Raw genomic sequence first — 25,504 nt, 5'->3', positions numbered from 1 at the left:
ATGCTTCTACTGATCAAATCGTGAGTTCTAATTGATTGGTATTAATTCGAGCCCTAACGAAATAATAAGTTCGATTAATTGAAGGTTCGCCCAATAGTAATTTGGTCTGATGTTATATATGCCTGTAATCGAGTTGAGTTAGATAGTTGTGCGCACTCGATAGAATTCTTTTCTCATGGCTTCATGGGTAATTATGAGGTTGTGATATGTGGATCAATAGAACTGTAGTAACAGCCTGAACCATCTTCCGCCTGACTTAAAGACGGCGCGTATGCACCCTATATTACTTCTAACTATTTATAAATCCTATCTAAGCACAGTCAGCCCTCATATTACCATCAAACCCTTACTACACCAACAAGCAACATAAAAATAACCTATCTACAACAACCACCCTCGCAATCATGCAATTGTCAGACTTCTCCGTTCTCCACGTCTTTCTTCTCCTCCTCCTTACCACCCCAGCCCTCATTAATGCAGCAGCCACCCCCACCACCCCAGAAGAGATGATTGCGTCCATCGGCAGGGGAGCGAAATCATTGATCGGCACACCGAATGCCATCCCGGGTGACATGAAGAAGCGGGATCTGGAAGGCGATGTCCCTCCACCCAGCGGGGGCAGAGATACTAATGCTCCCAAGGGCGGTGGTGGAGGTGGAGGAGGTGGAGGTGGAGGTGGAGGTGGAGGTCGTGGGAAGGGTGGAGGCGGAGGTGGAAGCGGTGCAGCTATTGGGGTTAGCACTAGCGGTGCTACAGCTGTCAAGGTCGGTTCTCTTGGAGCACTTGTTGTCGCTGCTGCTGGAGTGGGTATGCTCTGCTGATTGGACCACTTGCAAATGTGGTTTTTTCTTTGGCAGAAAGACGCGTTTGATACGGGGGTTTGTTCCTTCAGAAGAGTTCATTGTATTCTTAGTTTAATGTTCTCCTCGTGTCTATGTAATTATAGTTAGTTTTAATAAAGCTATGTTTTCGAGTACCCTTGACCAGAGCCTTTAATTCTTTTGACCTATGTCTTTTTATAATTGTCTAGTTGCATCGCAAAGCAATCTGCAGAACACCCGCTCTCTTAACTAAAACAAAGATGATTAGGAAGGCAAAGTCATTGGTGAACGAATCCGGACGAGAACATCTGTTATTTTATAGTAAATTTATACGTGTGGACGAACAAAAACAATGCGACCCCAATACCGCATGTTGAGCCCACTCGGTATTCTCACACGATGCCGCATGCCACCGGTGTAAACTATATCGTATTTTCCTGTATCGCAGTTGAGATGAAGTCGTCTTATCTGATCACTTGAACGGACCCTCTCTTCGCACCTTAGCTTCTTTTTTAACTCTTGGCGAACCAACCTAGGGCGCGAAAATGAGGGTAGCAAAGTGAGAATCTTCAATGAGACCGGTATATTTGTGTACGGAGAACCATAATTCTCATGTGTAGGTCGAAAGTACTCTGAGCGGAATTAAACTCACAATTTGCCCTATCTTAGATTTAAATCTACATGTAGTATGGACTACATGTACGTACATTTAAGTCTCTAGCGCCAAGGCTTCGGCAGTTGACCCGGGATAACTACAGATACTTCCGCTTTTCGTTAGCAGGTTCTGTAGATTATAAGAATATCGATCATTACCGTTTCATTAAACAACTTAATTATATATCCTGATATTCTTTGATGCCATTCGAATTACCGAGATTTAAGGTGATTTCTAGGAGCATTTGGCCGACCAGGTCAGAACAGCACTGTTACCCGGATCGTGGGACTATAACTTGCGGTAACGTTTCTCTCCCACCTCTCTACCCACACCCCACTTTCTCACTGGTTTCGGTCAGAAAACGCATCTTTAGCTTCCTAGAGAGGCATCCTTAACATTAACAGTCGTCACACCCCTCACTGGTGAGGAGATAAAATCCAGAACGGTAAGTCACTATGTTCTTTCCATAAGAGTATCAGCCGGGAAAAGATTAACTCACTGGTAGTCCGTGATATAGGGCAGCAAATTAAACATGTCGAGGCCTCGTGATAATATGGGTCGTGGGCAGGGGAACTATGGCATCGGGTTATCTGAAAGAAAGGATTCGAGGGCTTTCAAGAAATTGTACGACGATATTGCCACCAATTTCGATTCCGCACATCAATACAAAGCTCTTCTTAATGAAGAGATCAGACTGAACAAAAAAGCTCTCGAGGATTTGTTGGACTTTAACGATAACGGAAATCCAACCATCGATAACTCTCATGCGGAAGCCCTCCACAGGCAAAGAAACGAGTTGCAAGTCAGGTACAATAATGTTGAATTCGCGTGGGCTCAGAGTGTCAAACAGGCGTACCAGAAGGTTTGGGAGGCGTCTCAAACCTTGGCCAGGGCATGTGACATTGCTAAGAGAGCAATCATAGCCGACACTACAGGTGGTGGTACAGATCCAGTTGCGGGGGGAGGGCAAGAGAACTTTGGTTTCCAGGCAAATAAAAATATCCCCCACCGACGCGCATTGTGCCCACCCCCACCTCCACCTCCACCTCCATCTCCACCTCGACCTCCACCTCCACCCCCACCTCCACCTCCACCGGGGCGTGCTAATAGTACTGATGCTCGTCAAGTGCCTCCAGTTGGACCGGCACGAGATGAATATGGAGTCCCTAGGGGTCAGAAGAGGCATCAGGGATCTGAGAAATGTCTGTATACCCCTTCAGTTCCGACAAAGATGAGAAACGCGGACGATATTGACTCCCTGACCCTGCTGGGGGAGGTTCCTCCTCCTCTCAAGGGGCAGTTCGTTCGTCAAGCGCAATCTGCTCAACCTCTCCGCCGCTCGTCTAGTCAACAGGTTACTCGCGCGACCCAGCTCGCAGCCAAAGCAAGTTCAGCTGAAGCAAGTTCGGCACAGCCCACTCGCCGTATGAGTACTTTGGATGTGAGAAGTGCGCCACCTTCGCGTGCATCCCAAAGTCGCGCCAGCTCTACAACCAGGGTTCCTCGATCTAACACTCCTACTCCAAGCCACGTACCCGCATGGAAGTTCTCTGCTACCAAGTCGGGAAATCCAATGTCCAGCGGTCTATCTAACGATGTCTCAACTGAATCTCTCAACAAAAGGATGAAATTTACATTCTCCTCCATCATTGAAAAGATTCCAAACGCCGGAAACGAAAATCTCAACCCTAAAGGCCGTGGTGAAGATGTTTCGATCGCCTCGAAACTATCTGGGTAAGGCCCTCGGGACACATCAGTTATTAGGGTACCTACTAACATTATCAAACCTGGACAGTACCGGCTCAGAGCCAGGTGAGATTCGGGAAAGTCTTCGCGAAAGGTTTTCTCTCACCGAGAACCCGTACCATCGTCATTCGACAGCTCAGTCTGCGTCCTCAGCGGACTCTTTCGAGAGCCGCCGCCGCTGAGCAGTAAATACATTAGTCCCTGGGGTGTAAAGGGTTCTGTCAGAAAGTCACGATGTAAATTTTTTTCTTGTGTTTTCTTTGTGGATAGTTGCCCCGCCAGATCTTTTGTATCTAAAAACGTTGTTTTCAATCGAGTGTAAAGCATTTCACTTCATCTTCTCTCAAGAATAAACCGCTGTAGTATAACCGGAAATGGTAAATATTGACATAAGGGTCCAAAATGAACGGGCTCTGCATTATATCGATCAATGCTCGCCGCAGTTAAATCCTAAAAAGATAACAACAATTGACCCGGATATATGTCGATGGGATTAACCCGAATAGGAGATATGACACGTAGTGACAAATTCTGAACAGCCCTCTCTTAATATTGTTGCCAACTGACAAAAAACGCTGGAAATCAGTACATTGCATAAAACAAAGTTCCCGAAGCCACGTACAACTTCATTTGATTAAGAATCACTATGGAAAAATGAAATATAACTTAATAGGCCATGGCGGGAAGGCCAAATATCAAAAACCAACGAGAGTAGAGCTGCCGAGTGATATACTGTGACGCGTTGCTCTCCCGCTTTACACAGCGTACTCCTGTTAACCCAGATACAAGAAACACGGCCGAGAGGGAAATTATAGTTTACTTTTGGCCATGTAATTAAGTCAATCCAGGAAAAATCGAAGAAAATCAATGTTCTCTCAAAAAAAAAAACGTTGAGTTTCTTTTTACTCACGGTTTATCACTCGTGCCAAGCTGTGCTCGGACCACCTAGCTGATCGACCGCAACAGTTCATCCCCCGGTCATCACACTTGGATTTTGACCGACCGGCTAGTACTTCCAACATGCATGAACAAACAACACATATCGGCCGTAAACCCTCAAGACTATCACCATGCAACGATTTCCGGCTGCCGGAATTTCTTTCGTTATCTGCTGGCCTTTTCGAAAGCGAGATCACAGCTAGTGATGGGGCCCAAACGTTCATTTGAAGACGTCGCCATGCAAAACATAGATAGGTGCTGCGGGGAGTGGGGTATAGGGGACCATGAGGGTAATTATAAGTAGAAAGTACGGAGTACTCATTTACTTGGAATGCCTTACTCGCCCCCCCCCTCCCCTTTAGACATACATGCCCGGACATGTTGAAGGCGAAATTAGAACAACGGGATTGACTTGTAAATCCACCACAAACTAGCTCCCCTTGCTATACTAATATATCTAAGCACTCATAATTTACCTCCGCACAAGGCAGATCTCACTCCCATGTCCAGGCAGATATCCTCACATTTATTCCACGGTAATAAACGACGCCCACGATCAAAAAGCAAAATAAAACCGGTGCTGACACCATCAATCCGTAGATCTGTATCGACTGAGATATTGCCTCTCATAATCCCATCAAAGCCTGTTCCCATAAATACTATGCACAGATCATCGTTTTAAGACGAGGTTATTTGGAGACATCAGGGTTACCTTCTTCCCCTTTCTCCAGGTGGGGTCGTTTAGGCCCTTGGGGTAAAAGATATTAGATGCCACCGCCGTTTACTGATATTTTTCACTGCGGAGGCAGAGAGCTAGTCGTGGTACCCATATTCCGACTTCGACTTGCAATTTCTGATACCTCAGATATATTGAAGAGATTTTGCATTTAACAAGCATGTCATGCTGCCTAGGTTGCTGCAACAAAAAAACTTCAAGTTTGGTTCTTTGCAGGACGGCAAGAGATTGAGAGCCCACTATACTTCCCAGGTATACACGCGTATCACGAAGCGTCCGCCCGGTATTTAGCTTGCGACATGAGGAGTATGCTCTAACTTCACTCCCGAGTTTACCTAGAGTCACATTACCGACACCGAAACTTGCCAGCGGTGATTATGAATGCTCTGCAACTGGTCGTAGTTTGATTCCTCATTTCCAAGCGAAGTTGGAGTCATGAGGTATCACTCGATTTCAAGTCACTTGGGAAGAATCCGAGGCTAGGCTCATTTTATCCATCATCTCCTCCAAAGCCGCAAGGATAACTTCCTGAATCTTTTATCGGTTGAGCTCATATTGTTTCTGGTCTTTGATGCTCTTTTATCAGGTTAGAACAAAGAAATTGACACCGCCACTCGCCAAGGAAGATTTCCACCTACAAAAAATGTCTCGAAACATGTTCTCAACAACAAAGAGACGTACATTCAGTATCTATTGCCTCTTCCGTCTCATCCATACTTTCCAATCACCATCATTCCTTCTTTCTCTCAACTTAACCACCAACACCACGGAACACCACCGCCCATCATGAAACTCAGCACATATAGCCACCGCTTTACGGCACCGCATCCCCCTCCCGCAGACCCCGTAGTCGCCCCGGAGCTCGCAGACAATTCCGACATAGGCGAAATCGATGAGCCCCACTTCTTCCCCATGGTCGCGCAGCAATACCTCAGTGCAGGTCCCTCCACCACCTCATCCGATGATGATAACGACTCTGGCATTGGCGCGCTTGCCGATAACAACATATCGCCGCAAAAAGTGCGCACGGGGATGGCCTACCAGCCTATGGAGCCCGGGTTCAATGAGCCCAATACACACGATCCCGATTTGAGCGGTCTGGCAACAATGCACTGCAAAAGCCCTTCGAGTGAGGGGACACCATATACTCCCTCCCACCGGTGGAAAACGCAGTATCCGCCGATGGAACCAGAAATTGGGATTGAGAAAACAGCACCAGAACCGGAGGCTCCGAAGACCCCCGTGAGAAGACCACCAGGTGGTGGAAGTTACACCACGCCTAGGCGTAGGGTTTCAAAGTCGCCGAAAAGGGGTAAACGGCTGTCTGTTATTCATGAAGCTGTAGGAAGTGACTCTGGTGGAGATGAGCGGAAGTCCAGATCAAGGATCCAGAGGCATTTGATCAAACGTGTGCCAGGGTTGTCGAAATATGAATTTTTGAGGCTTAGGGCGGAGAGGAGAGTTAAGGCGTGGAGATATGGCTCTCCGCAGAAGGGGAAGGCAACTATAGCGTAGGGTGAAACTGTGGATATCCCTCTTGGGTGGGTACTTGAGCTAAAGCGAGAAAACCGGTAAAGTCGAGGTACCATGACTGAAGTTGTAAGGTACCGCAGAGGATCAGGATGCGGAAGGTCGAGTTAGACATTGATCGGTTTTCCCTTCATTATGTTACCCAGGATCGTTGATGAAGTGTTTAGTTTATGTGGTGTATGTACGTAATGGATAGTAACAAATTATTTTCGTCGTCGTTTTAATATAGTTGAATACCTGTATTTAAAATTGTAAAAATATGGCATTGCGACATCGGTTATGTATGGTAATTACTCATGTATAAGGGATGACTCATAGTTGGAATAAGGAGGCTTAGCGCTAGGATTATGTAATCAGGGGATCACGTGGTACTAAGAACTATCTGTATATAAAGAGCAACAAACTCCCATCATTGTCGCTGGAACTCAGCGGCGCAATAGTATCTTCTTTGCACTATAAACATATTCCTCACAAAGGTCACGTGTTCAAACCCTCCTCAAGTCGTCTATTCTCCCACACTCCAATTCACAGGTTATGAGCCCGGGTTCTGCCAAATAGAATCCGCACTACACCATCGCCACCTCGCTTAACTCAACAACAATTCATACAACATCATGCCTTCAGAAGGAGAATCGTCATCCAAGGCTGCTGAGATTAAACCCTCAGAGACAACAGCCACCAGTAACATTCGTCTCAAGTTTGATGGACTCCCTAAGCTACAAGGGCAATCCAACTACCAAACTTGGGCGAGTGCCTGGAGGATAACATTCGACGCTGTAGACTGGTGGGAAGCGTTGAGCATCGAGAACCCTGACGAGAATGACACCGAACTCAGCAAGACCGAGATAAAGAAGGCTCGTAAACAAATGCACAGCCTTCTCATCTCTGCTGTATGCGAAGAAATACAACCAACAGTCGTCTCCGCCGAAAATGCATTCTACGCATGGAAGGCGCTCAAAGACCTCTACGATCGTTTCTCACCCAACACCACGATCACCCTCCTCAGCCGCGTCCTAGACACGAAGATGCAAGAAGGCGGATCACTGACCGAGCATCTCGCAACCTTCGATGCGAACTGGAATACTCTCAAGTCCAGATGCCAAAGCGCAGACCACAAACTCGCTCAGGCCCTCCTACCCCTCACCAAATCCAACGAAGCCATGGCGGCATTCCTCCTAAGCTCGCTACCCAAATCGATGAGCAACGTTGTCGACAACATCCAGACCAAACAGGATGTTACTTACGAAGACGTTCGCCAACGACTACAGAACCTGGATGAGGTAGCCCCTCAAACAGGAAACAAAGTACTCCATACCAGGAGTACCACAAGCGACAAGGAATGCACCTGGTGCAAGAAAAGGGGACAGCCTTACAAAGGCCACGAGTACACGGAGTGCAGAAAGCTCAAAGAACAGAACAAGAACAGAAAGGGAAGGAGAAAGGACAACTCGGCATCGGTTGTAGTAAATGACTCTACAACCACTATCTGTATGGTACGCCACGACAACTCCCAACCCCTTACTTGGATCCTTGATTCTGGAGCAACCTCTCACGTCACACCCTTCCAAGACCAACTCATCGACATCCGACCTCACACCGGCAATGTCCGAACAGCTGATGGAACCAACCACGCTGTCACCGGAATGGGAAGCGCTAGTTTCAGCTGCCACCTTCCCGATGGAAGTAGATCCTCCATTCTCCTCACCGATGTGCTGTTGGTCCCAACCTTGGGAAATGTGGGATTGGTCTCCGAAACCGTGCTCGACAAAAAGGGATTTAGAACGGAGTCAGGAGGAGGAAGCAAGTTGGTTACAAAAGAAAAGAAAGGAATAATTTGGGGAAAATTGGAGAAGGGACTTTGGAATGTACAAGTAGTTAGCAATACAGTTCGTTTGACCACTTACGATGAATGGCATCAAGCGTTAGGCCACCCTGCGACACTAGAAAACTTGTATCACGACATTCAAAGGCTGCCTCCCAAACCAGAAAGTTTCCACTGCAGTCAATGTGCACTATCAAAAAGCGTACACAAGAAACCTGCACCAATTAGTACTAGATCCAAACGACCATTCGAACTAATCCACTCAGATCTATCTGGAAAGTTCAGTATACAGTCACAAGGAAAAGCTCAGTACTATATGTCCTTCATCGATGATTACACCCGCTTCGCATGGATATATCTCCTGAAACAAAAAGAAGACGCAAAGAAGACCATCAAGGACTACGTTATCAGGATCGAGAAACAGTATAGCACAACAATACTGAGATTCAGAACGGATGGTGGTGGTGAATACATCAACAAGGACATAACGAACTACTTCGATTCACAAGGAATAGTTCATGAACAGACCCCCCCATACACTCCTGAATCTAATGGAGTTGCAGAACGATTCAACAGGACGGTAACCACAATGGTCAGGTGCATGATCATGGACCATCCTAAGTCGTTATGGGGAGAAGCATACGCAACAGCTGTCTACCTCAAAAACAGGCTACCACACAGTACGCTTAAGGGAAAGACCCCCTTTGAAGCCCTGAAAGGAACCAAGCCAAGTATACAACACCTTCAACCATTCGGTAAAAAATGCTATGTCCACATCCCAGAAAACTCTAGGCCAGCAGGAAGCAAACTAGCACCCCGAGCGTATGAAGGAATCATAGTTGGATACTCAGACAGTAATAAAATATACCGTATCTGGATAGGAACACAACATAGGGTAATTGAAAGTCGGGACGTCACATTCCCCCCTCCTGAATCAGGGGAAGTCTCAGTGGAACTCGACTTCATCCCCAGCCTGAAACCAGAAACGGCAACTGCACCATCAGACGACGGATACGAATCAGAAGACAGGTCTGATCCAGAACCCGAGTCAAATGCAATCGAAGAGAACCGTACAGAAATGCCAGGATTGTTTCCGGAATCACCGGAACAGGTTAGACAACCACCACCGGCTACACCACACAAGGGAAAACAACCTGCCGTACCTATGGGACAACCGAGAGACCCAAGAGACAACTGGGAGAAAGTTCCAGCACCAGTCGTACCATTCAAAGGTTTCAAAGGAAAACCACTTGCGTCAACGACACCCAAAGGTACACCACCACAACCTCCAAAACAATCAGATCCACCACCAGCTCCAAGACGATCGAATCGCGTCCGTAAGAAAATGGATTATGAACTTGATAAGGAAATAAGAAGGAAGGAATACAACAACAAGGTAATACAACTACAGGAGCAACAAAAAGGGTACATTGAATCAATACGAGAGGACGGTCCAATAGATGAAGACGAATGTCAAGCAATGATTAAAGAATTCAAAGCCGACATTATAAAAGCCAGAAAGGATTTGGACCTAGAATACCAAGATATATCCAATGAACCTGCGATCTACCGTGTACACCTTGTAACCGAACCTTCAACCTATTATCAAGCCATGAACAGCGACGATCAACATCTATGGAAAAAGGCGATACAGACTGAGAAAGACGCCCTTGACAAAGCCCATACCTGGGACATTGTCAACCGACCAACCAACCGAGCAGTAGTCAAAGGAAAGTGGGTATTTAAATTGAAACACAACGCGGACGGAACAATCGAACGGTACAAAGCAAGGTACGTTGCTAAAGGCTTCACCCAAGTACAGTACCAAGACTACGATGAGACCTTCGCCCCCGTTGCACGATATGATTCTCTACGACTCCTACTGGCACTAGCTGCACACAACGGTTGGATACCACAACAAATGGACGTCAAGTCAGCCTTCCTGTATGGTGTATTGAAGGAGGAAATCTACATGGAACTGCCTGAAGGCTACAGGCAGGACAACAAGGTTTGTAAACTTCGAAAATGCATATACGGACTAAAACAATCACCCCGTGAATGGTATGCTTGCCTAGCAGACTCCCTTCAACGGAAAGGATTCGTCCCAGCCAAATTCGACCCATGCGTCTTCATACATAAGAACCACCATCTATATATATCGGTGTATGTAGACGACATCATGATATTCGGACCCGACTCCCCATTCAGAAAAGCAATCAGACAACTACTCAAGGCAGATTTCGAATGTACGGATCTCGGTAACTCGAAGTTCATACTGGGAATAGAAATAACGGTAACCAACAACGGTATCACGCTATCACAACGCGCATACATCAACAAGATCCTGGATAAATTTGGAATGAGTAACTGCAAACCAGTTGGCACACCACTCGAACCGAACCTCAACCTTCACAAAGGCGAACCGGAAGACCAAATCGAGAAACCAACTGAGTACCAATCCATAATAGGATCACTGATGTACGCGAGTATAGCTACCAGACCTGATATCACCCATGCCGTTACCGCTCTCTCTCAGTACTCCTCATGCCCAACTGAGGACCACCTACGAGCAGCCAAGCGAACTCTCCGATACCTCAACGGAACCAAAGACTGGAACCTGTTCTACCCGAAGGGGAATACTAGAACACTCGACGGATTCTCAGACAGTTCCTACGCTTCAGATCTAGATGACAGAAAATCGTTCTCAGGATACGTGTTCAGACTAGGGAAGTCAGCCATCAGCTGGAGAAGCCGGAAGCAGAAATCAGTCGCAGTCTCAACCACAGAAGCCGAATACATGGCCCTGTCCCTCGCAGCTCGACAACTGGTATGGATTCGTAATGCCTTGCACGAACTCCAACAACAATACCAGTACTTCATACACGCCGACAACACAGGTTCTATCGAACTCTGTCGGAACCCACGCATCCACGACCGGTCCAAGCACATCGACGTTCACTACCACTACACACGTGAACAACTCGAAGCCGGAACCTTCGAAATCCTCTATGTCCCTACCGAAGACAATGTCGCGGACATAATGACCAAAGGACTACCAAAACCAGCTCACCAAAAATTGTCAGAATTGATACGATGTGGCAAGTGAGGGGAAGTGTAAAAATATGGCATTGCGACATCGGTTATGTATGGTAATTACTCATGTATAAGGGATGACTCATAGTTGGAATAAGGAGGCTTAGCGCTAGGATTATGTAATCAGGGGATCACGTGGTACTAAGAACTATCTGTATATAAAGAGCAACAAACTCCCATCATTGTCGCTGGAACTCAGCGGCGCAATAGTATCTTCTTTGCACTATAAACATATTCCTCACAAAGGTCACGTGTTCAAACCCTCCTCAAGTCGTCTATTCTCCCACACTCCAATTCACAAAAATGAATTAATTCTACCTCCAATTTAAATCTAATCTCAGGATCAAATACCAATGGGATCTTCGTTAAGCTCCACCATTACCCTCATAGCCCGAGTTGAGTAGGATCCAAGGATAAATGCGCCTGATATAGGTTTACAATAGACGAGTCGCTTGTTGTTTATATGGTCTTCCACGGTTGCTAGCATTCTTTTAGTGTCTACTTGCTTCTAATACTCTGCTTGTACGTACTTCAGGTTCCAACAAAGTTATGTTCAAGAATTGCAAACCTAGTTATTGCTAATCTTGCCCTATTATTTCCCGGTACTCTGTTTTCTGGGACAATGGCGAGCCTTGTCCGATGGCTAATTGACCAGGCAAAACCAAGAAAGTCAACCAAAGCGCACCGACCTCTTTGCCAATTGATGCTGGATATCAACTCTATGGTTGGCTGAGAACTCGCCATTCGCCATTTACCGAGTTTGGCCACCGTCCCAGAAAGTACAGTAGATCAAGAATCTGCATTGATGTACTACGTTGTCTTTGCCTCAAGTCATAATGCAAGGTGATATTGAGATGTTGGCGATCAAAATTAGGTGATCAAGATTAGGTATGCGCAGAAGTGGACCTTTGGATACGCTGATGTAGGATATTAAATCGTTGCGCTTCTAAGTGGGGTCGATCACCGCTATCTCTGGTACGATCTTTTGTTCAGTTTCCGGAAAGGCAGAGGATCACATCCATTGATCCAAGGATATATATAGATAGACGTACCGCGACGCAGAGCCGGAGGAATAGATGATTAAAATCCAAAGGGAGGAATATATTTTCAGTCTATATGGCCATTTTTCCTTTGAAGAGTCGAAAAGCATAGGTGCATGTAGTCAGGCACTATCAGCCCATCAGTGTATGTAAGTGTAGCGAGGAGGTGTTAAGTCGGGACCATTTCGTCTAAGCACCCTCTGGAACGTACCCCATCTCGTCTCACACGACAATACAAGCGCAACTAGAGACAACCACCATATCAAAAGCACGCCCGCCACAATGGCTCACCGGAAGAGGGTTAGAAATAAGCATGCCGCTAATCAACCCTATCCACCGCCATCATGCACTGGGGAAGAACCTGATCTTTTGATCTTTAGTTCCCCGCTCTCATCTCCGGCTCGGAATCCTTCAGAACGTTCTACTCTCATCGTTCAAGGTGAAGAAAATGCGCGATCTCTTGTAGGTCTACAGATTGGAGACTTTCCGGGGCCTCAAAATCAGATATTTCCGGCCGCTCAGCGCTCCGGAATGTCCTCGGCACAAGAAGGTATTTTGCCATACTCTTTAGGTACCCCGTTCACTCACTAAAAACCAGCTCAGAAATCACTCAATACGCCCGTGGCTACAACGAGGGCTTCAACGCTGGCTACTCCGCTGGCTTCACAGCTGGCAACACTGCCGGCTCAGTCCCTGGCCGTCGCCCTTATTCCGCTTCACCGCGTCGCCCCTCCGACCCTGATAATAGAGGCAGCGGCCTGCCCATCATTCCCCCGGAACAAGCACCAATTCGCGCCACTACTCCACTAGAAGAACCACGCCACGGGGGGAACAGTGAGGCCTCGGAGATATTTGGCCCAGTGCCAGACTACGAGACAATGAATGCAGCCGTGGCCGAAATGGGATATCCCCTCCACTATGCCAGAGGCATGTATGTGCTTGGGGAGATCAGCATCGCGGGGGATCTGTGCCCAGCGGTAGAAGGCAGCTGCCAGTACTGTACGCTCATGAGATGGCCTTGTTGGTGGGCAAAGGAGGGGAGAATGGTGACAACTGAGAGGTGTGGACAGTGTATCAAGGATTTCAGGCATTGTCGACCGTGAAGCTCTTAGATATCGAGGGTTTTGGCTGACGGTTGGGAGACATCGTGGTCTGTCCTGGTGCTTCTGTCATATCGAGAATATGGAATAGCAAGATTGGGCTATTTTTGAGTGTCAAAGTTCTCTTTCCTGAACACCTTCTGTCAATGTCGCTGTGGTAATAAAAAGCAATTTCTTCTTCAATTCTATCAAATGATATTTTATGAAGTAAATTACACCTGACGGGCGACGTTGCGAGATAATTATTTGATGAAACACAATAACTTAGGAATATAGAATTTCTTTTGAATTAATATGCGAACCACGTTGGAGGTTTGAGACCATGTCACCTATTTGCATGTGGCGAGTAGTTGCCGCAAATACAAGGTCTGTTTATTGAGGCCTGGTCCCACATTAGTCAACCCCACCACAACAACTTTCACGCGGCCTCTTTATCCATCAAAAGACTGAACAACTTCCCAATCAAAATATCACGCTTCTCGCCGAGGAACACGAAAACCGTTCTCCCTACTCATACATCGTTTCCTACGCTCAGTTTCGTCTACTGCCAGGGTGATGTGCCGAGTTGATTTCTAGTGACAAATAAGGTGGGGGAGGCAGTTCTTTGGAGAAAGAGTATTTACTATTCGGATGGTCATCGGGGAGAGAGAACCGATGTATATGCTAATAGTACTGATAAATTAATCCGGTTCCTACTTATATTTTCCGTTCATTAGAGCACGTCACCTGCTGCCTGCACACCGGGAGCCCTTATATGTTGTTCGCAAGGATTCCATCACAGATCTCTACATTCATATCAACATATCGGAGGTCGGGGACCAGAAGAAGTTTCAGGTTGAGAAAGCATCGGATGGAGAGATATGGACCAAACTTTTGCGACCCCGTGTATTTGTCAACAAATACTCAACTGAAATTAATCATCTGACCTCTCGACGGAGCCTGTGTAAAATGGGGGTTTCTCCAAACAAAACATTCCTAGATCCGAGATTCTCCGGGGGACCTTATAATACTACATGTAACGTTGATCAAAGTACATATAGTCCTAATCCCCTCAAACCCGCCTGAATATATAGTTTTACCCGTCTTCGTTCTCCTGTCATCCCCCTGGGTCGTCCCGGGGATGGGGGAGGCCGTTCCATGGCCCAAAGTGTCTTTCTTTGTGTTAATTTGGTGCGGTGATGGTATATCGTTGGACTAGAAGAGTATAAAAGTTATCAAAAAGAGTATTATCAATTGCGAATTGAAGAACATTTTCTAGATTAGTACCTACTGTTTCCGAACACTAGATGCTGCTGCCTGGCAGGTGGACAAGCTCTTGACCGACCCCATACGTCAAGAAAGATCTTCAACCACCGGTGATTCTTTCCGCGAGGAGGCAGGAAAGGTAGCATTCCAACAAGCATGAGAACGTCTGAGATGGTGTGCCCTGTTCGACTGCAGCTGGACGTCAATAACTACGTGCGGAGAGCATTTGCCACATTTGGTATGCCGTTTTGGATTGAACGCTGTGGACGCGGCCAACGCCCTCGAGGTGTGGGAATTTCCCACAAATTCTGATTGCTAGTGATTTGAGAAATCTATGAGGTGGGAAGCAATAATTTCATGGCAGTAGTCTACCTGAATAATTAGTCTTGTCTTTAAACATGCGTGATAATGTCATGTTTGTAACAAGCTTCAAACCCACCCTTAGTGAGGCAGTGCAGTGTCTACACCTCTCCATATCAGAAACTCTGAAATCACTAAATAACAAACTAAAACCCCCAAAGAAATCAGCGCATTATACAGCTCTTTAGAATAGCGTTGATATTGCCGTAGTTGTACTTCTCGCATTTCTCCTTTTCCTCTTCAACCAAACAGACACCCCGGAATGGAATCGAGGTTCAGCACGAAGGCAGGGCGACCATACGCTTGCATTACCCGCTGGCAGCTGCAGAAATGAAAATCTGAATGCTGTAAATATGAATATAGACTTCGCCTTCCTGCCCAACATTCACCACTTTGACAGCAAGAAGAAGTTTGAACCAAAGATCCCACCTATTTTACCAAATCATTTCAATGAACGCCCAAACGATGGAAAATCCCGCCCCAATCCAATGTATGTCCCAAACCCTTCTAGCTCTCGAGTAAGCCCTGTTACTGACGAGAAGAAGGGGCTATGTACACAGCCGAGGACCGCCCATATTGCCTCAACAACGCCCAAGAGGTAGGTGCGGAAAAGGTCTCGGACCCCAATGTTAAGGATGCTCCCGAGAAGAATGGTATATTCTACTCCTCTCCCCATTTCCCGCCTCCTCGTGTTTATTCACTGTCTAACCTAACAAACTACCAGACCTCACACCTTGCTCCAAGCCTATCGAGGATCCCCCGATTGCTGAGGCTCATCACGTTGCCCCGCCAGGTGAGACTAACTTTTCCAGCTTTGCTGCTCTATAGATTGGAACCAATATTAACTCTTCCCCCTTCGTTGGGGACGATTTGTATAGCGCCCACATCTCCCAAAAAGCCCCTCCCCGACTTCATGACTATGAAAGAGGCCGAGCGTTCTTTAGGTCTCAAGAAAACATTTGCGTCTGCGGCCTTCATTGAGGGCAAATTTTCAATCGATGGGAAGTTTTGCGTGACCAAACCCGGCCGCTGCAATAAGTGCACGGTCTCCCGGGTACCTTGCATTCAACCGGTGGAGGGAAGAATCAGGTGCTCGCTCTGTGTCCGTCAAGGACAATCATGCTACACCGGTGGGAGGAAACGGTTGAGAGGGAATGAATGAGCCGATCTGGCTGTTTTTCTCCCCGACACCCCGCGCGGGAATAAATTTTTTGTATTTGGGCTTTAACATTCGGTCGTGGGTTTACTTTTCGTGTGTGATGTTTTTTGTAGAGGTGTTTGTATCTGTTCGTGAAACGTGATATTAAAGCCTTAAAGCCCACCCGTGATCCATGCCGACTGATGCGTTCGCCAGCCCATGCTTGTAAGGAGATTATAATATCTAAATTCTGAAACTCTGATCCTGATGTTGAATAGTGAAACTCATGCATGGTTTCCATATCGTGATCGATGATCCCGAGTATTATAGCTTAAGTCATTAAAAGGGTTGAAATTGAAGTCGATGGGCTGGGATGTTGTCTACATGTACATGTAGTTGAAGATGGCCACTAGAACAGTTGACGTTGGGTTTGCATTTACCCGTAAGCTTATTCTGACTTTAACCGGGCTGCAGCCGAGGCAACCCGAAGCGAGGCAACTCAAGCCGAGGAATTGTCTTTGTTTGCTGGACCAAGGACGAACATTACAGAGATGTGGTTGCTCGAATCAAGCCAATCAGTGTTAAAATTGGATATACGACTCTAAATAACGGGATACGCGCACTCTTTCAATGGCTGCTATAAAAGTCGTGATGTTTTTAATTCTTCATTGTCGTGATGGTTGAAGGCAGAGGTCAATGATACCAACAAGCGGAAAAATTGAAATTACTAAGATGAGTGCACGGAAATATTTCTATCAATGAACACCTGCAACAACATACTCAGTGGCTTTACTCCACATAAACATCACACTACTATGTACTCGGGACTCCTTGCAGGATTTTAAGATATAAATAATTAACACCTCGACTGAGCTTTGGATAACTCTCCAGCCTCTGTCATGAGGCCTTCTTTCGGCCCCTCCCTCCACAATCAATAAGACCTCATACCAATAAACGCCTTGTAATCTCTCCTACACTCTGGCCTCGTGGTCCTCCCAGGACCCACCGGAACCCACGGCAACTGGTAGGCGGCCCCCAACAGCATCCATTGCGCCTGCGTCATTGCGTGGATCGATGCCTTATCGTTCGGCGCCGGGTGATACACCTCTCCGTTGACAATCTCAACCATCTTGATGTACTTCGGCCATGCGCGCGATGCATTACCAGGAACGGCATGACTACGGGCGCGGTTGATCCTGCGTGCTTGCAAGTTGTAAACGCTGCGATGTGCGATACCTGCCTTAGCTTTCATCCCCTTCAATCTGGAACCGGAGTGCAAGAATAGTTACATACTGGTTTCTCCACACTGTCATGTGGGTACTGTTCAGCGCCTCCTGCATAATCCACAAGGTTGGGGCTACGTCCCTGACGGGTATGACGTTTGGCACCTCGGCATCGCATGCTCGGGCGAGCGGGTTGGGGATGGGGACTGGTATGGGGATGGGGACGGGGACTGGTACTGGGATGGGGGGAGGAGCTGGTACAGGGATTGGTGCAGGTGGCATTCTGGGCCTTTCAATTTGTGTAGTATACTTCGTATATGAAAGTCGGGGGTTTGGTGAGAGATATAAGGCAGCGCAGATCTAGACCGCACCTGGTGCCGGGAGTTCTCCTTATAGCTTTCGACAAAATGTCAACGGACGTCCGGTGCGCACAATGCGACAAAGGAAAGCTCAAGGAGAAGGATGGGTTCTTTTATCGGGGTTTCAGGAACAAACCTTTTGTGTTTGTTGCTTGTCCTCCGGCCTGCGCGTTTCTTTGTTTCGGGCACGTACTACATCCTCGGTGGTGAGCGCACTGACTAATCACACAGGCGATCCAATGTCAAGTCGATTCAGACTTGAGAAATCCCGTACTATCGTATAAGCGATGGATACAATTATTGAACCGTTGAGTGGTTAGTTGTAGTGCCTTTTTTTTTTTTGCGTTTTGAATGTTCCGAGTCTGATATCTTCTTATCATCCTAAAGCCCGACGGATTGACTCCCAAGCTCTACCAATAATTATGCCCGTCCATCAAGTATGGAGCACATGAGGGAAATGATAAATTTGTAAGTCGTAAATTGTCAATGAATCTTACTCAACACGAACAGAGTTCACTAGTGTTCAAAGATTCAAAATCAAATTGAAGTACTTTCAAAAGACTTTTTATTTCTAATATGAGCGCACCACAATTCTAATAAAATACCAGCTACACTACATCTCCATTTGCGTGTCTAGTATAATGATAAATCATCTCCGCCTCAGTGGTTATTAGCGCCTATAAACGCCTTGTACTCCTCAATCATCTCGAGTCTAGTATGCCATGGCCCCGGGTTCATGACAACCGGCGCCTGATTCGGGTTCCAATTGAAACCATAAAATATACCTACGAGCACAAGTTCGGCCATTGGGAGAGTGTTGAAATGCTGCAGCCGAAACGGCGCTTCCCTGCACGCTAACCCGCTAAGTGGGTCGATCAGCCTGATTAGCCCATTCGGCGGGTAGTCATAGCCCGCGGCACGAAGCCCTCTGCACCGCTTCCGGTTGATTATGCGTGCTTCGTTATTATATTGTCTGGTAGAAGGTGTTAGTTTTGTGTCTGCTCTGTGGGGGGGATGGAAGAACGAATAGGAAGGAGGAGGTACTCGTTGCGCCGGATGTAGAGTGCGGATCGGTGTTGGAATTCGGCGCGGATGTACATTGCGGCTCCGTACTTCTGTGGTCGGGTGGCGGGCTTTTCGGCGTCGATTGGGCGGAAACGGGGCATGGTGTCTTTGAGGTTTGAAGGTAGATTGTTGAAGAAGAGATGTATGTTGATTTGAATGGAGTTCGGTGGTGCGGTTGTGATATGAGATGTTTGAATGATGAGCTGTTTGTGGGGGAGAATTGGGCCTATATAAATGACCGTCTATTTCAAACTTCTCGATTTTCACTTGAAATTTGTCTTCAAGGTCTACCTTTCTCTCATTGCAAACGGTGACACATAGCTGGCGATACACTGCAAAGATGAAATGTTAGGGAGACGAGGCATTCAACTGAAATAACAAAGCTCCCAACCACCAAGACCGCAGCTTACCCCGCGTAACAGCCGGCAGATGTAGATACCTTGAAGTTCTCGCTGACCAAAGATGACCTAGAACATGTCCAACTCCCGGATGAATGGTGCGTCCCCGAACGTCTCTATCTACGCCATCCAAGTTTGTGCAGAAGACGTATTCTAATTCAATGAACCTGCCTCTACGGTATCTATCTGTAGCTTTATTCCTTACGAGCTCGACCATTCATGAACAGTAAAGTTCCCTGTGGGTTAGGGGTATTGCGGCCATGCGGTCACAAACTCTCACTCGCCGAACAAGACAGGGAGAAATGCGGTCATGAGATATCACTCGGCGTTTGACTATGTCAACTTTTGAAGATTATTTACAAAAACATAACTGTACTGTTCCGAGACGCTGAAGTGATAGCTAAGACCTCTGAAACATGATTGATACAATAATTGAACCAGTTAATTGTGCAGAAAGCCATGATCGTGGAATATCACTCGCCCCGTGTGGGCAGCAACCCTCCACATATCAAGATACGTGAACCTGGACTTTTTAGGTGCACGAGTCAGCTTGTACTATGAATACCATATCATTCAACTTGTGGAAGTAGCCCTTTTCTGAATTGTGATGATCATGGGCTATGAGACGGTCCGGCGTTGCGCATAATTTGACATGTAGACTCCCGGGGACGGTGTTTACAGTTATTATGAACGGCCAAGTTTCTGAAACTTTTTCCTCAATGTATGAGCCAATGATGTCCACTTATGCGGACGTCTCAGATTTAAAAGTTAAAACAGTTGTTGAGAAAGTGAGTAATCGAGAGCTTATTCGAGATGAAATTAATGAATCTTTTTAGAAGATCACTGATACTCGTTCAATTGTTCCCTTGATATGAACTCTGTTTTTTCATTCTTGCCTAAGATTCCACAGATTCAAAAGCCAGCATCGGCCAATATACTACATTGCTCTTTTATATTGAATTGGAGCTCGGCGTCCATCTGAAGTCGAGATATCCCACATCATTCCCTTCGTCTTTTGCGGAGTGAGTTCCTATCTTTATTCATTAAGGCGGCATTACATGTGAGCGACAATTGAGACGGATAAACAAAGCGGAGGTTCCTTTTGCAACACGAGGTCAAAACAAAGGTGTATTTTGACAACCGCTCTAGGTCTGCATTGACGTTTGGTGGACCAAGGCAGGCCCCAAGTCTCGTTCTCGGAAATCATCCCTTGTCTTCACTTAACGAAGACTTGCTATATAGAGGTCCGAAATATCTAAAACAGCCAAACAAGTCGTTAATTATTGGACCAAAGGATTTGGAAGGAGTTTAACAATTCCTTTTTGGTTACAGCCATAATGCAGAGTATGAAGTCCGGTTTATATCACAGCCGTTGTAGGGGGAGGCTGCGATGCCATAACCCAATTTGCTGCCTGTTGGTCATGTGTTAATTGCTTATTGTATAAGCAAATTCCACAATGGCCGATCATAGGTGATATCTTCGATCCCAAAATAACGCCTGTAGAAACAAAAGCCCTCTGTGCTGGGTGTTCTGTTTTCATAACCTGTTTCATCCCAGAAGTGTTTTCTCACCTGCAGAATATCAACAGACTCCCGTCAAAACATTTCAAGCGACATGCATTGTTGCACTTTGAAATTGGCTATTGTTTCATTCATGTTATTGATTCCATTTTCTCTAGAGTAAAATAATGGCCACTAGCAGCATCCCACCATGGAAAGCTCAAACCCCCGAGTTTCGATTCGTGGCACTGGGCCTTGGGCAAAGTCACAGGTGACAGCAACTCCGGCTTCACCGAACCCCCAACCACTCCGCTTTTGCTATCTGTTTGAGGCTTGCCAACACCGAAACCGTCCTTACTAGAAAAGCGGGTTTCCCAGATCGCCGAACGTGTCCCACCTTTGATATTTAAACGTTTCTTTCAACAGCGGCCTTTGGGATGACATTAGTTTGAACTAGTTGATACCCACCGTGTCGATAAATTAAGTATTATTGAACAGTTGGGAGAGTGTACTTATTATAGCATCTTAGTGTATGTAGCCTCAGCTCTTCCCGCCAGGCAAGTTGATCTTCCAATATAATATACATAGATGAGCCTTATCCAGCACCAGATCACACAATCATTATAACCAAAAGATCAGAGTCCATAACATTTATTTTCTTCGATCTTATTGATTTGATTAACTCTGTTTGGGTCAGCCCTGGCCATCAGCTAGCTAGTCTGCGGCTCTGATACCGTATACACCTCCAAGGCCAGCTGCTGATCTTGCCCGCTGGATATTTCAATCCGTATATAATGCCTTCCAGTATAAGCCATAAAAGTGTAGGCCATAAAAGTGTAGGCCAAACTGCTTTAATATCCACATATCCATGGGGGTAGTTGTCATCCTGAATGTGTGGGAAGCTGGACTCTGTTCACGGAGGTAGGGTTCCCGGCTCGGGAGAGAGAACCGTATAAGAGGCAGAGGTCGGCGTGAGCTGAAAGGATCGCACAAAGGACCGAAGGGTACACAGGGCGGAAAAAGACAGATGACAGGTCGGTCGATACAGAACTGAAATTCTCAAAGTCTCAAAGTCTAAGTATAGTCTTTGAAATGCCGAGACTCAGCGTCTTCTGATGCATGGATGTGATGGTATATGTAGCATATTGATCGAAGAGATCTATGCAGACAATTGAAGAAGACCGTCGACAATGATTCCGCCAGAGCACAATCTAGTTCAAGTTAGATATTCCACTGAGTTGTACAGGCAGAGATTTTTATACTGACGGATGGCAATCCTCTCTAGCTCAAAAGGCCTTGTCTCCTCCTTTTCGGTGGTCCCGATTTCTTTCAACGTCCAGCTTCTGTAGATGTAATTGTGAATAGCATGGATCTGATGCGACTAGTACGGCAAAGAGCTCGATTGATCAGGTGAATGTAAGCATTGCTTCACTCTCGACCATAAAATGATCAACCGTGCCTGGAGTGTCGGGAAATGATGTATACTATTCGGTAATACCTCGGCCATGGGGTGATCAGTGGTCTCGATCCTCGCATGAGATTATGTGTGTGGGGGCAGATTTGTGTCGTTTGGGAGGAAACAGGGTAGGAAATCTGGCCGGAGAGGGTATGAAAGTGGTGATAACATGTTTTAAGCTCTATGTACGAGCAAACGGTGCATCCAATCGATGATCGCCAGGACAGCAACGTATGACTGAGAAAGCTGAAAGGATAAACGTAAGCACTCTATAACTGGGAAAGACACAGTGAGAACCCATGCCTGATCGCGTTCACTGATAGATAAGTACCCGTTGACAAAGTTTGGTACATCTGGCGGGATTGGGTTAATTACTGAGCTTTCTGGGGAGAAATGAACCAGATATAGTGGGAGTGGGTTGCTTTGTTTTGTTTTTGAGCCTTTGGTTGGCTCGCCCAAGCAAAGTAAAAAAACCTAGAGCGGGGAGGTTGCAAGAGAAAAAAAAAGAAAACGAGGAAAATGAAGGATAAAAAATAAAAAAGTGGAAAATAAAAGGATGAAAAGCAAAATGTGAACGCACAAAGGGAAGTAATCAAAAATGAAGAAACCCGCGTTTTTGTTAGCGAATCCTGTAAAAGAATGAACCCCCAGCCCATCCACCAAAAGAACAAAAGGTAGCATTGATGGTCCAGCCATATCTACTACCCCCACCCCTGGATTGAACCCTGAACCTCCTGTAATCGGAGTCAAGGCACAACCTCACGGTGTCCGTCCGGGGGGCGAGTTAACCGTTAAGCCACTCGCCCATGTGTGTTTTTCGCCCTGAGTCCCATTTGAATGCCAAGGACAGGCGATAAACACTAACTCGATTAGGACGCGCTATGGATGGACCTTTGATACAACGGGTTAGATGCTTTTTCTTTCACTCTATCCGATCAATTGCCATCATATCATGGTGACTCCTGCCTATCTAGTGGAGTCAAAGAAAGACGGAAAACCTTTACCCTTCATCGTCTATCAACTGTAATTTCACACATCAAACTCACGTACCATGGAGATGGGAATATGGACCGATAGCGATAGTCACGAGAGTACAAGAAGCGGCAGGCCCTAATTAAGTTCCGTCTCGTACTCTGGCCTTTTGATCTGTAAGCATTGTTGAATACCTCGAGACAATGGCCAAGGTTTTGTGTCTGCTTGGTCATAGTGGCTTCCGGCGATAAATGCACTGGCATCACTGTGTTTTTCATAGCTATAGGGTTAGAGATGTTTGAAAGGAGGTCAAAAACCACGATCTCAAGACTCAGGGTGGGAAGAAGAGCATAATTAGGTAGACAACGGATGCAAACTAAAGGGTACTTCTAGGCCTGCTCTGCTCCTTTCTTGTCTCGCCGCTCTCTAGATCTACATATCGGCACCGGTGTAAACCTTTCTTAGATTCTGTCCCGTCACTAAGTGGAAGTACGAGGGGAGGCGGGTGCGCAAAAAAAGAAAGAAAAAAAAAGAAAAAAAGAAAACCTCTAAGTCAGAGATGCCCCACTAGAGGAAAGGCCGCAGCAACCACAACGTACCACAGCCACAAGAACAAGGGCAGTAGCAGAACATCGAAGGCAGATTCACATAACAGACCATTTCCTCGAGCTCAATTCCTTTTACACGTCAATTGTGCACGAATTCTCACCAATCCCTCTAGACATCTGGCAAGGTTGACTACCTATATACCTATGCAAAGCTCACCGAATGTGCGAAAACAGGCATACAGAAGTCCACCCCGGCCCCGAGCTCTCTGAACACAACCAACTCCCCATACCACGCAGCACCCACAAACCCCTCTAGGCTCTTTGCAGCTGGGAAGGTCGGACAGAATCTGGAGCCAGCCCTTGAGTGGCCAAATACCGGTCATGGAGTGGAAGGTGTACTTCATCTAGTGGGTATGTTTAACCTTTGTGACAAGATATTAACCCCTGCGGGGTTAGGAGGGGGTTGGTTTAGTTTGTCTTGAGCCTTTGGTTGGCCAGCTTGCTCCAAGCAGAGCAAGTAAGTCGATCGCCCACCCAGAAAAAGCTACAGGAACTGGCAGACTCTTGGGACTTAGCTACATGAAGCGGGAAGAACGGAAAAAAGAGAAGATGAAGATGTACACAGAGTAACATCAGAGTGGAAGCAACATTAATTGCGTCTTACTTGGGGGGAAGCAGCTTAGATGTAGATGTAGATGTGCTTCCATTTTTCACCCGACCTTATAGCCTTCATGATGTCTGGCTGTTTCCACTCTGGCTGTGGCGTGGTGTACGTTGACCTAGGTCTTTTGAAGGATAGGAGTGACATTTAGAGCGCAGTAAAGCAAGATCATCATATAAGAACTCTTGTTTGTAACGGTGTCTACTCTCCTCTGAGTTGAGCTGGTACATGCTTGAGCAGCATCTGTACTTAGATAAACTCACGAGGTCTCTCCAGAGCATTAAGTGAAGTTAAAGAAACAAAAGAAGAATCTACTAGTGTTCACTTTCTACCGATCTAAGTTAACACAGCTCGGGCAGCTATATCGCTACGAGAGAGAACAAAACATGACAAGACAACTCTCTTCTCGCCCCATCTCATTTTGTGACATAAGAACCTAGGCTTAGACAATTATTCGAGCCAATACTCTAATCTCGTGAACCTCTAGAACTTTTGCTCATGTAGTTTACCCTAAGTAGAGCCCAGGATCATCAAATCTCACTCAGTTTTCGAACTATCTGCAACACACTTCAGCAGCTGTCTACATATGTGCTCAACCTTGAGCCGGAGAACACAGTCAGGTACATACATAGCAAAAAAAAAAAAAAAATAAATAAAAAGGAGGGGAGGGGAAACGTGAGACATATTGCAAAAAAATAAAGTGAAAAGTCAGACAGAGCGAGAGAGAAAAAAGTGAAAAAAAGTGGGGAAAAAGTGGGAAAAAAAGTGGGAAAAAAAACGTCCAAGTCAGAACTCGAAATGCCCCACTACAGGGAGAACCGTAGGGACCACGAATGCAGTAAAACTTGTACGATAAATCCATACAGCCATACAGTTTCTCTAAGTAAAGATCATCTAGTCAATAAGCCTAAGAATCGTGAACTTAATCCCTCTGGCCACCTCTCAGTGCTAAAGGTATCGGGACAATTACATGTAGTCTAGAACAGTGCCCCAACACGAGCAGTAGGTAAGATTAAGGTTTCAGAATCAAAGTATCTAGAAGGAGAGCCATCATCGACTTCTCTTTTCTCCCCACCCGCCTGTCCATCTATCTAGAG

General features: G+C 46.3%; 8 protein-coding genes across 8 annotated transcripts; 6 read left to right on the top strand and 2 right to left on the bottom strand.

The window, feature by feature from the left end:
* Positions 1–404: 404 nt before the first annotated feature.
* H6S33_010819 (uncharacterized protein) lies at positions 405–821 on the top strand (the record flags this gene model as incomplete). Its single annotated transcript, XM_044842180.1, has 1 exon — positions 405–821. The coding sequence occupies one exon, from the start codon at positions 405–407 to the stop codon at positions 819–821; it is 417 nt and encodes a 138-aa protein (XP_044696749.1).
* Positions 822–2,008: 1,187 nt separating this feature from the next.
* H6S33_010818 (uncharacterized protein) lies at positions 2,009–3,404 on the top strand (the record flags this gene model as incomplete). The annotated part of the gene is made up of 2 exons (XM_044842179.1): positions 2,009–3,210; positions 3,272–3,404. The coding sequence occupies 2 exons, from the start codon at positions 2,009–2,011 to the stop codon at positions 3,402–3,404; spliced, it is 1,335 nt and encodes a 444-aa protein (XP_044696748.1).
* A 2,279-nt stretch (positions 3,405–5,683) lies between these two features.
* H6S33_010817 (uncharacterized protein) lies at positions 5,684–6,412 on the top strand (the record flags this gene model as incomplete). Its single annotated transcript, XM_044842177.1, has 1 exon — positions 5,684–6,412. The coding sequence occupies one exon, from the start codon at positions 5,684–5,686 to the stop codon at positions 6,410–6,412; it is 729 nt and encodes a 242-aa protein (XP_044696747.1).
* Positions 6,413–7,041: 629 nt separating this feature from the next.
* Positions 7,042–11,355, top strand: H6S33_010816 (uncharacterized protein; the record flags this gene model as incomplete). Its single annotated transcript, XM_044842176.1, has 1 exon — positions 7,042–11,355. The coding sequence occupies one exon, from the start codon at positions 7,042–7,044 to the stop codon at positions 11,353–11,355; it is 4,314 nt and encodes a 1,437-aa protein (XP_044696746.1).
* A 1,309-nt stretch (positions 11,356–12,664) lies between these two features.
* H6S33_010815 (uncharacterized protein) lies at positions 12,665–13,485 on the top strand (the record flags this gene model as incomplete). The annotated part of the gene is made up of 2 exons (XM_044842175.1): positions 12,665–12,932; positions 12,986–13,485. 2 exons carry the CDS (start codon positions 12,665–12,667, stop codon positions 13,483–13,485), a joined length of 768 nt encoding a protein of 255 aa, XP_044696745.1.
* A 2,052-nt stretch (positions 13,486–15,537) lies between these two features.
* H6S33_010814 (uncharacterized protein) lies at positions 15,538–16,249 on the top strand (the record flags this gene model as incomplete). The annotated part of the gene is made up of 4 exons (XM_044842174.1): positions 15,538–15,577; positions 15,633–15,740; positions 15,812–15,880; positions 15,966–16,249. The coding sequence occupies 4 exons, from the start codon at positions 15,538–15,540 to the stop codon at positions 16,247–16,249; spliced, it is 501 nt and encodes a 166-aa protein (XP_044696744.1).
* A 907-nt stretch (positions 16,250–17,156) lies between these two features.
* On the bottom strand, positions 17,157–17,730 carry H6S33_010813 (uncharacterized protein; the record flags this gene model as incomplete). Its single annotated transcript, XM_044842173.1, has 2 exons — positions 17,157–17,445; positions 17,519–17,730. 2 exons carry the CDS (start codon positions 17,728–17,730, stop codon positions 17,157–17,159), a joined length of 501 nt encoding a protein of 166 aa, XP_044696743.1.
* A 737-nt stretch (positions 17,731–18,467) lies between these two features.
* Positions 18,468–18,973, bottom strand: H6S33_010812 (uncharacterized protein; the record flags this gene model as incomplete). Its single annotated transcript, XM_044842172.1, has 2 exons — positions 18,468–18,780; positions 18,852–18,973. 2 exons carry the CDS (start codon positions 18,971–18,973, stop codon positions 18,468–18,470), a joined length of 435 nt encoding a protein of 144 aa, XP_044696742.1.
* Positions 18,974–25,504: the final 6,531 nt, after the last annotated feature.

This window comes from Morchella sextelata (assembly GCF_020137385.1).
Source record: "Morchella sextelata strain SCLS chromosome Unknown scls_5, whole genome shotgun sequence".
NCBI classification, from domain to species: domain Eukaryota; kingdom Fungi; phylum Ascomycota; class Pezizomycetes; order Pezizales; family Morchellaceae; genus Morchella; species Morchella sextelata.
The sequence above is the reverse complement of the archived record's forward strand: the minus strand, read 5'-3'. Positions and strand labels throughout refer to the sequence as shown.